We start from the raw sequence: 11,235 nt of genomic DNA, 5'->3' as shown, positions 1-11,235 counted from the left end.
CTGATGTTTCCTTACAGCCTGATCTCCATAAAAGCTTAAATTAAATCAGCCAATAGATTCGGAAGTTACCACCAAATGGACTATTCCATGGTGTACATCTGATTTCCACACAGGTCTGATCCTCATCCTGGTTTAAGTGGCACAGCTTCAGTGGTGTAATATTTCCAACAGGAGAAGATCTCATCCAGAACTTTCCATTTACTTACTGACATACTTGTAACTCCCAACATCAAGTGTAAAATCCCCAATACTGCTGTGATTGCTGAAGAGAACCTCAGCCATCCTAGGGACCATCTTGAGACTGATGCAGGTGATCAGTCACAGCTGAGGTGGGTGATCAGAAGATCAGTTCTTTGACCCCACAGCTTTAGGGAGTGGGTAAGGCCTGAGGTCTCACCACACCAGGACCATTGCTGCCCACACCAGCAGAGCCCACAATCTGGTTTGCCCCACACCATTCTCAGTCCCCCCTCTTTCACCAAAGCTGATGACACAACTCTTGGTGGGTGGCCTTACAAACTGAAGGAAACTCCCTGTAGCCAGAGGTGACCAGCCTATGAAAAAAAGCTAGCAGTATCACAAAACACAGCTTTTATTTCACTGTTCTGTAATCCTCAGTGCATCAAACTGCAGCAATAGAAACAACACAGCAGCAACGAGGAGGCACTTTGACCTGGAAAGGATAGGATGAGATGTGTCCTCTCCCTCTTTGCTCTGATTCCCCTCCCTCCTGAGTCTCATGGTAGAGCAGGCTGATTCACATAAGTCACTGAACCACCAGCCCATGATGGCATTAGCACTCAAGCAGCAAGCAGAGGAAGCAGGGGCTGGCTGCAGCCAAACATTGGGAAGAAGTCCTGCTTCCAGTTAGGGCCCAAGAATTACACTGCCTGGTTAGCACGAAAGAGGGCAAGAGAGAAGAAGAGGGAAAGACACACAGATGTGGCCTAAAATCCCATCTGCCTTCCTAGACTTCTTCCCCAGGACCAATGTGCTTCATTCATCAATTTTAACCCAGAGGAAATGCCATATCCTTGGGACCTGACAGCATCACCTCCTGCCACCAGTGTCAAGGGGCCTTTGAGAACCACCTCTGCATGTACCTGTTACTGTAGACAGAATGAATGCACCATACCTGGAGCAGTGAGTTCTCTCCTCCTGCTCAAGCCTGGGCTGGTCAGAGTAGTTTGAAGGGATTCTTTATGAGACATGAAAAAACCCCTCTGCTCTTAAAGCCCACAGACTGTCTGAAAAGCCTGATATAGATAATTACTAGATAACACCAGTGGGCAAAAGGCCAACCACCTAAAATAAAGAAAAAAAGCCAAAAACCAAAGTGTGTGGCTTTTAGCCCAAACTCAGAATGCACCCGGCTCCAGGGAGGAGCACACACAGCATTCCAATTGGCTGTAATTCCTGAATGGGAGGGTCCCAGAAGCTGGAAGGGGGAACCTGTCCCAGGTCTGAAACAAAAAGCGTTCAAACCTGCAGCTTATGGAGGAAAAGTTATAAAGGAGAGGGAATACAGGATGAACAGGAGATTCAACTATGAAAAGAAAGGGCTGGGTGAAGAAGAAAAAGAGAACCAAAGCTAGCCCAGAGCAGGTTGGTAGTTATCCGAGTTGTAGCAAGGATATGGGTGCAGAGGGGTAAGAAGGTGAGTCAAGGGTGAGAAGGTGAGTCAAGATGAGAATGAAGAGAAAGGAGAAATCAGAGGAGAGATCTTCACTGTAGCCCAACAGAGCAAGGACACTCCAGCTTAGGTCCTGAGGGAGCTCAGCTATCACTCAGGCAATTTACACTGCAGCAGGGAATAGAGCCTGAGGCTCTTCTGTCTGCTGCAGGTGCCAGCCCTGTTTGTCCCCTAAAACAAGAAAGCAAGGTCAGCCTGGGTGGGAAGGAATTTCCCATTTGTGCCAAGGAAAACAGGGAAGAAGAGAAGCTCTGGGCAACCTGGACAGCCTGAAACTAAGATTCCTGGTCTGGGAAGTGGCCTCAGACTAGTGAGAAAGAAGAGAAAGAACAGTCTCCAGGAGTCCCAAGCCCCAGTTGTCTGTCTGGAGAGTGGATGAGGCCAGGCACAGTGGCCCAGCACAGTTCCAGGCACTGGCACAGACTTATTTCTCCAGAGTCAGAAGGAGAGTCCATAACCTGCAGCACATCAACAGGTGAAGAGGTCCACCAGCTCTCAGTGTGCTCTGTTCCAGTTGCTCCACACTTCACACATTCAGCTTGCCAGCAATGGTCATGAGGACTTTCAGGATGGGCATGAAACCAGACACCTCACTGAAACTGCTGCTGCTCACCACTTGGGTGTGAACCAGGAGACCCTGTTGGTAGTTCCTAGCTTCAATGCAGCGGGCAATTTCATGAAGACCCATGAGGATGGTTGGAGAGAGCTGTGGGGAGGGAGCAGAAATGAGTCAACATGTTCAGCACTGTAACACAGGTCACCCTTTCCTCCACACCTTTCCCTCGTGTTCTCCACCTCATCCTCACCAAACAGCAGCTACCTACACAGTCAGGCACTGTCAAGAAGGATAGATTGCTTCTTTCTGCAGTTTCTCAGCCCACAACAAACACTAATCTAATAGTCTGGTTAAAATGAACACAGGTTCTAAGTAATGACACTTCAGCATTTACTGAATATATTCAAGGAGGCCAAAGCTCCATCTAGCACAGAACCCTGACTCTGTTCAGGCCTAATATGAACACTCAGGACAAGGATATATGTGAAAAGGATTTTTCCCCTTGATAGCTATCCCTCCAGAAACTAGCATCAGCAGTTTCAGAGTTTTCTAAGCTGGAGGTTACACTAGGTTCACACTTAACAAGTTCACCCTATTACCCATTCCCATGTGGAACCTGTCTATATGCCAGTATACTTCCTGGAGGCAAAGGGACCCTGCAGATAACCTTCCTAGCTATTTCTTACACTATGTCTGGGCCAAGTTTAAGGAAGACAAGATAAGGCTGGCTGGATTCAAGGTGCAATAATAAGGTTTGGCACTGCCCTAGCTTTCCCAAGAGCGTATGTTCTGGTAACACTGGGATAGACACCAAGGCCCACAGCTCTGTGTAAAGGGGGGATCAGAAACCTGGCTGGACCACAGGGAATGGTGGCATCTACTTACCGCCTGCTCACGGAGCTTCTCATACAAACAGTCCAGCCGCTGCAACGCATCCTCCAGCTTCCTCCGGGTTTTCTAAGTGAAACAGGCATTGCTAGCTCTACCAGAGCTTCAAAGCCACCTCTGCCACAACCAGGCTCTTCCCCACTCAGTCCCTCCCCTCCTCTGCTCCTCCCACAGCACCTTACAATTCAGCTGCATCTCAGCCTCTGACAGCCAAAGACTGTGATACAAATCAGCCGTGCCTTCATCCTCACTGTGCACTGCTTTTCTGGTTCCAGAGAGTCTGGCCTGATAAATTCATGCAACATGACATGTATGCCAACAGCCTTCCAGGAACTACGATGGAGACACTACAGTGACTTGGACATAAAGACTGCCTGGCTTTCTCTTCCAGCCAGAGTATCTCAACCCTTACCTGCAAACTCTGAGATAGCTGGTAATACCAGCTCTACAGAAACTATTAATCCAATGAAAAAGGAAACTGAGTCAGCGGGGTCAAGATCTTTAAGGTCCCTTCCAACACAAATCATTCTATGATTCTATGATTTTTTCTACTTCCTTCAGAGAAAAGAGCCAGGAGAGGGAATGAGAAGCAGTGGATGGATGCTAGAGAATGCATCTCAGTTCCCAAGAGAGAGATAAGCCTACAAAGGAAGGAGTCAGATGGAGATAAACTGTTAAAGGGACAAGACTCCTCCTCTCTTTTGACAACCAAAAGAATAAAGCACCAGTCAAACATCTATGAGGACAAAAAGGCCAAATATCAAAGAAAGGAGGACTTACTGGATCAGTGGCAACAGCAGAGCAGCGCTGCACCAACCCTTCAAATGTGGTCTTCAGAGCCTGGTGCTCAGGAGGCACCTCCTTCCTCTCAACCCTCTCCACAGGTAGCTGCTGATACTGTCAGAGAGAGAAACAGATGAATGAATGCAACGTGAACTCTTGCAACTATAAACAGAAGAATTTTATCCCCTTGCAAACCCAGAGAACACCTGGAAGCACAGAGATCTTCAGACTCTGGTACAGCTTCAGGCCTCTGTGGATTCCCAACTCCCAGCAGGCTGACAGCCTGTTTGGCCTCCCTCTCAGCCATACCCAGGTGTCATTTTCCAACCTGGCAATTCCTCTTAACAGTCAGCCACAGATGTCTTTAAGGGCTGGGGAGCAACATAAGCCCTGCAGCTGCCAGTCAATAAGAATGTCAAAAGCTGAGTTGTTTTTCTACTTGACAATGTGTTGGTGGCTGTTTCCCTGGGTACCTGCAGGCTGCCTTCCTTGGGTGCTCCTGGGGGTGACTGGCCAGATTCCTGCAACCTGGACAGCTGAGGATGAATCCCTTGGGGCTCAGGAGGCAGGCTCATTACTGGAGCTGTGATGGGGGCTGGAGGAGTAAATTTCTCAGGTAACTATAAGCAAAAGAAAGAAAGAAAAAAAATATAAATCAAGAAAACCAAGTTGAAGGAAGGAGGGTTGGTTACACTATTTGCAGTCAAATTCAACTTCCTTACTAACTTGCAGAGTGCCCAGTTCTCAAGATGATGTGTAACACATCCCTTTTCTTTCAGCCCCCTGACTCAGAGCATGGGGCCCTTCCTCTTGCATCCTAGATGAACAGTCAAAGCGACAGCAAGAAAACTCCTCTGGAATTGTTCAATCAAACAGATCCGTTGCCCCTGAAAGCACGGGTCCTCAGAAAGCCGCCTTGGCTCTGCGACGGCACGAGTCCTGAATGTAGAGATTAGCAGCAGTAAAGTGTCCAACAGAGCAAGTGTTGGGGAAAATCCCACGACATGGGGGGAGAATCCTCTTGCAAACACTTCATCGTGCCCCTGCTAAGCCAGAGAGTCAGGATAGATTCACTCCGACAGGGCTAGATCAAAAGGAGATGGCTTTAACAAGAGGCTAATCCTGTTGTAGTGAGCACAGCCTGAAGCAGGTTCCCAGCTATGCTGCCAGAAAAAGGGCGAGAAGTCTGTTCCAAGCTAAAGAAGAGGAGTAGGGGGTGGGAATGGTGCCAAAGAAGCTTCTTGTCACACCTGCCAGCAGGCAGCAGTGATAGAAATGGGGTACTGAGAGCATTTGTTGCAAAAGAGCTCAGCTCACAGGTCCTCCAGTAAAACCACTACAAGGCAGAAAGCAGCAGAGCCAATGCAGCAGGCAGCTCACACAGCTACCCCTGTCCCAGCTTCTTTCAGCAGAAGTGCCTTATCAGTTGGTATCAGCATCTGAGGAAAATCACTGTAGGTCTCCTTACGCTGAGGGGAAATGATGCTCCCAACTGTCAGATGTGAAGTGAGCATGATCTCTCCAGCCACTATCAAAACAGGTGTGTAAGGGAGTAAGATTAAACCTGTATTTCTAGCAACAAGCAACTGTACTCAGCCTGAGAAGTACTGACAGTGGATGCAGCATCACAGATGCTTACCATGCTACAGAACACCCACCCTGGAGAATGGCAAGCAGGTTTGGATGACAAAGGGACAAGATAACTTAGGACTCCAGTCTTAGCTATGCATGTAATGCAGAAGTAGAGAGACCAACATGGAATGAGAGCTGCTGAATGTGACAGGAAGCATTTATAGGAATGTATCTGTCACATGGAACTCCCTGGCTAAAAGACAACCAACACACTGCAGCTGAAAGCTTACCTTTTTCTTTTGAAGGCCTCCTCTCACAGTGGAAGGATCAGTCCAAGGTTCCTGAGCTGCCAGGAGAAAGAATAAGACACAAACGTCAGACTTCTAGAAAGTGGCAACAACAACAATTCACGGTTGCTTGCATGGTTTGGAACTTCCCTCAGCAACAGGGTCTGTGGCTCCCACCTTCAGACCAGTTCAACTGAAGAATTTCAGGCCCAGATCACAGAACTGCTCATGCTTCTCTTTCTTAGTAACATTTTTAACAGCTGTATACATGCATAGGACTCAGGCGGTGATGTCTGATCAGACTGAACTGCCACACACCTGCTCCCACACAGAAAGCTTGTTTGCAGCTACCTGAAGCGTTCTGCATTCTGCACAGGCTGCAGAAGTCAGCCTCAGAGTCAGGCCTGAGCCTTGGTCAGGACCTGCATCTGTGTGCACATCAGGGTTCATGGAGCTCCCGGGCTTCCCCAAACATAAAATCTCGGATGGCTTCTGACCAGCACTTGCAGGAGTGCCTCACGGTGGCAGTCCACAGCAATGCAGGTTACTGTGATAAAGAGGGAAAAAGTTTGGGGTGGGTTAAAATTTTGCTCCTTCCAAACTCATGTTCAGAACCAAAGCTTAGCAAAATTACTGGCTTCCCAACCAGAACAGAACAGACTTAACCAGTAAATGCCTTGGGAGCAGAGGCTGTCTCAGCAGTCGCTTCTGTGGTACCTAGCCTCTAACCTCACTGCAAGTAATTAAAAACCCATCAGACAAAAATCACATCAAAAGACTTGTGACTGCACTTCATTCTGCGAAGGTCAAATTCCAACTACCTTGTCTGCTGCTGTCCTGTAAGGGTACCTGCATCTCTAGACAAAACCCTAGTGCTTCTTTTGTCACCCCAGTATTAATAACCTCAAGTTGATGAGACAGGAATAATCTGTGAGAAAGTGGCATAATTCTAAAGGGCAATATCAAAATTGCTGGAGCTCAGTGCCACACTTAATGAGCCACTGATCCTGAACTGAGCTTTAAAAATCACAGGGGAAACATGCAAAAGGTGCTTCATTACTTTAATTACCTTTATTATTAAAATTCTGGCAGCCTCTTTTTGCCCTCCCTTTTCCCATGATTTCAAGACTCACTTTCTGATGAGTTTGGATCAGTAGTTTAATTAAGTTGGCACTTATTTCTAGCTTGGGGATTCTGTGCCCTAGAACTCTGCTGGCCCCCACCGAGTCTGTGGCCTAGCAGTCCCTGGCACTATTCCAACCCAGTGGCACTTTGAATCCTCACAGGAAACAGCTATTTAAATTATAGTCTTTAAGCCAGGCACTTAATCAACAAACAAGAGACAACAGGACCCTGCTGCATTTTGCTGGGATGAAACTCTGGCTATCTTGCCTATGCCACTTGTGAAAGGATTTCTCACCAACTCTGAAAGAAGTGGCACATGGCAGCAGTCTCCAGCAATGCCTGCCCTAGAAAACACAAGACAGTCAGCACAGGCTGGAGTCGGGGATTATACTAGCCAGAAAGGAGATCAGCCAGCATGGTGTTGTCCTTCACCCTGTCCCTGACACTCCCCAGGAGCGTGGGATTGCTACAAGTGGACATCTCTCGTCATCGTGCTAGTGAGACCGCTCATGAGCTGTTCAGATCATGTTCAGGAATTTCCAAAGCAAGCAAGTTTGGTCAGTCAGATTGACTAACCTTACAGTCCCCTTCCGGACTAAAGAAAAGTGCCCATCAAAACCAAAAAACCAATAGCAGGCAAGAAAGCACTCTCAAGGAAGCCAGTTTGCACTGCAGATATGGGTGTGCTGTATGCAGCCATTAAAACTGAGGGGAAAAATGCTACCAGAGGATGAGAACTTCCCATCAGTGAATTTCCAGTGAAGTTCCCAGGCAACTTCAGCCTGGGGAAGTGTTTGAAATCCTTGCCGTGGAATCATCTTGCTTTTAAAAGGGAACCACTGAGATTTTTTATTTCTCTGCTCAAGGGACAAACTCCCTTTCTAGAGTCCCACTTCACACAGCATGGCTTGCTTGGTGGTGTGGCTACCAAGTATACAGGTTTCCTTAATAAAGCTCACTGTGCAGAGACAGCCCACTAAGGCATTGAGCCTTATCCCACTGACAGTGTAGACTGGAATATATCTACTCTCCATCATCAATGAAACCCAAGGAGAGAAAGTACAAATCGTCAGTCAGAAAACCTTGGACTGAGATTCAAAGCCAAAACTTGTCCTGTAACTAAAGCCAAAAGGGCTTTCCAGTTGTACTTGGAATAGAGCCTCCAAATTCTGCTTGGGAAGCTCTCCACCACTACTGCTCATGCTGGGACCTACCTCTTCCAAACCACCTGGGAAAGCACAAGTACAAGGCTGGGAGTGTAACAGGGAGAAAACAAGGAAAGTTACAATCAGTGGCTTATTCCTTGCCTAAAGAACCAAGTAAGGAAAAGGGGCTGCTTCCCTGTTCTGTTGGCCTGGCAACTGCTGGACACAGAGACTGAGAATGGTCTAATTCCTCCAAGACTGGAGGGAAGTAGAGAAGGAACAAGCTGGAACACCTGCTTTCTGTACCCAAACCAGTCAGTAAGATCACAGTGCTTTCATTTAACTTTTGACATTCCCAGATGTCACTTACTCGTCCACAGGACAAGTATGCCCACTAGCCCAGCTGTACAGGCATGCAAGGAAACAACAGCAATGAGCATGCATGCACACACAGTGAAGCGTGCACACACCCCCCACATTTCACTGTAAGCAGCAACATCGCCTCCCCTGCAGGTCGGGTGGCTTCTCTGGGTACTACCTGAATGATCCACGTGGGGATCTAGCCAAGGGAAGAAACCTGAAAATCAAGGTAGGATGGGAGAGTCATAATCACCAACAGCTTTTACTCCGTGAGTAATGTCCCTGGACTAGTATTCCTGTTAGCTTTTCAGAAGGAATTTGTCCAGCCCTAGCTTAGAACACATGCTTGCTATCCTTGGTTAAACACAGCCCAGCAAAAGATTCCAGGCGGAGGGAAACCTAAAAGTTTCAGTTCCTTCACTCTCAGAATACACGTGACTTGGAGGAGCACCTGCTCAAAATTCTAAGAATTGACAGCCTCATTGTTAGGGTTCTCCACAGCCTGGCTAAACCTGTCTCCTGAGTCAGCACATAAAGTACTAACTTTGATACAGTGATGTTGTGGGAAATAGAAAGAGGGGATGCCCAGCCACTGGGAACTAAGTCCAACAACACTTCATTTTTCTTTGCTGTGCTAGCAAGGACTTCACAGTACTTGCAGCCTGGGCTGAATTAAAACTAAAGACCCAGAGGGGAAAGGCTCCAGATCTGGAGCATTGCACAGAGGAATACGGAAGTGCCAGTCAAGCACTTCAGAACAACAGGAAAAACCACGGAGAAATAGAGCATAGCAGCCAGAGGAATTTTATCCTGAAGCTAAGCAAGGGGTATCCCACAGACAGAGAAGCAGCATCCTGCTCTCTCAGCATTTCAAATGCACTTCTTGTATAAGTTACATAAGCAGGGATGAGCTCAGCAAACCTTCCACCAGGCATTCCCTGGGAACTACCAGTTTTTCAGTCAGAGCAGATGCTTTTGCAGTGGATGACTACTCAGGGTGCACTGGAGACCTGAAGAGAAAGCATGTAACTGCAACCTGGCAGACTGAGCAGCTGGACAGACTGAATGAAACTGTCATCAGTACTGTTTCACCATCACCACAAGACTCAGCACAATGTGCCTGTACGGTTAGTCACAGCACCACCTCCAGCCTCTATGGTGGCAGACCAGACCACAGAAGGTTCCTGTGTATTAAACAGTGAAAACCCCATATCCAGGAGTGTCCTGGACACAAGCCACACAAACAGTACTTACCTGTGGGAGGAGGAGGAACACTGGCTGCTGGCACAGGTTGAGTAGATGGAGCTCCAGGACCTCCCTGAGGATAACCCATGTTCATTGGGCTGAAATATGCTGAAGAGAAACCTAGAGAAGACTGGCTTGCCACAGGGAGAGGACAAGCTGCAGGAAGCTGAGGTGATGGGACTGAGGCTGTAGTGAAGTGGGCAGATCTGGGTGGTGAAACACCAGGAGATGCCATGGGCATGGACTGTCCTGGCAGAGAAGGTTGGCTGGGGAAGGGAGCAGGTCCAACCGATCTGACTCCTGCTGGTCCAAATGGCTGAGACTGACACACAGCTACAAGTGAGAAAGGGAATGTATCAGCATCACTCGTTTCATGTGCAAACTACTCCTGACGCTTTCTTTCATACTAATAAGTTTGCCCTTCTCCAAGCTATACCCTAGAAAATCCATGCCAGGTGTATCCCCCACAGCCCAAACTCTGCCACAAAGGTAGCTGTGGCTTCTCCACCCCTAGATATGCTTAATACCAGTGGATATCCAGCAACAGTTGCTATAACTGAGATGTGTCAGAAGCACTGCAAAGCCTCTCAGACTGCTGACTTGTTTGTTCTAAGTACGACAGACCCTGTCATGCAGGTTAAAGACTTTAGTCTAAGAAAACCTGGAGAACGGACACAACTATCAGACAATGTTTACCTGGCCCTGAAACAGTTGCTGGAGCCAAGCCCAAGTTGTACTGTGGGTATGGGGGCCCTGTTTGTGGACCCATGCTGGCCTGGGGAGGGGCAACGTGGTGAGGTGTCATAGATACCGCTGGCACTGGCTGAGGCGTGAAGAGGGAAGGCACTGAAGGCTGAGAAGGTGCTGAGGGGGCAAATGATGACTGATAGTTGGGCTGCAATTAAAAAAGCAAAGAACTTGCAAACGGCCAACACAGTCATGTGCATACACATATAAGCAGAAGCACTTTCTATCGCTGTCACTTCTCAGGCAAGGGAATAGGCTGCTGCTGTCAGTGCCCTGGATGGTTTGATCAATTTGGGTGGATTTCCCAACACATAACTTGATCAACAAGATGGGCACCATACTCTTCAGAGTACTCCCCAGCTCTCACAAGGATTAGTCCTGAGGAGCCAGTTCCCATACAGTGACTTCCTGGAAGCACAGCCAGAGGAAATAATAAAGGAACAATTCAGAAGTAATACAGAGTGGAAGCAAAATTTCCTGAAGAGTTTTCTTGTGCAAGAACTGAGATTAAGACAGACTACACAAATTTAACTGAGATATGAGGGTGAGATGGGCATAGAGCAGTGAACCACAGCCCCATTTTCCCTCAGTGGATCACTACACTTGTAACTCTAGTGTCTCCTCTAATGACTACTTGTGGGACAGGCCTTTATTAAAAAAGATTTATTAAAAGATGCAAGAAGTTTACTTCTGGATTATCAGAGAGTTTCTGTTTGCTCCAGTGAAGGACATCACTGATGAGCTCCCCAGTGCCTCCAATCTGCATCATCTCATATTACTTCATATGCCTTCCATAAACCAGTAAGCCATCCTCCCTTTCCCCAAGCCAGGAAT

The 11,235-nt window shown here is 47.6% G+C and overlaps 1 protein-coding gene across 1 annotated transcript in view; it reads right to left on the bottom strand.

The window, feature by feature from the left end:
- Positions 1-1,837: 1,837 nt before the first annotated feature.
- SEC31B (SEC31 homolog B (S. cerevisiae)) overlaps positions 1,838-11,235 on the bottom strand; it is a 28,448-nt gene continuing 19,050 nt past the window's right edge. Inside the window, exons 19-27 of the mRNA XM_010000827.1 lie at positions 11,003-11,043; positions 10,351-10,549; positions 9,664-9,987; positions 8,588-8,626; positions 5,783-5,838; positions 4,394-4,540; positions 3,918-4,034; positions 3,135-3,206; positions 1,838-2,399 (exon numbers count right to left, since the gene is read on the bottom strand). Of these exons, the coding sequence (XP_009999129.1) occupies positions 2,220-2,399; positions 3,135-3,206; positions 3,918-4,034; positions 4,394-4,540; positions 5,783-5,838; positions 8,588-8,626; positions 9,664-9,987; positions 10,351-10,549; positions 11,003-11,043 (1,175 nt within the window). The 3' untranslated portion in view covers positions 1,838-2,219. The remainder of the gene's footprint in view (positions 2,400-3,134; positions 3,207-3,917; positions 4,035-4,393; positions 4,541-5,782; positions 5,839-8,587; positions 8,627-9,663; positions 9,988-10,350; positions 10,550-11,002; positions 11,044-11,235) is intronic.

Source organism: Chaetura pelagica, unplaced genomic scaffold (genome assembly GCF_000747805.2).
Source record: "Chaetura pelagica isolate M959 unplaced genomic scaffold, ChaPel_1.0 scaffold166, whole genome shotgun sequence".
NCBI lineage: Eukaryota > Metazoa > Chordata > Aves > Apodiformes > Apodidae > Chaetura > Chaetura pelagica.
The sequence above is the reverse complement of the archived record's forward strand: the minus strand, read 5'-3'. Positions and strand labels throughout refer to the sequence as shown.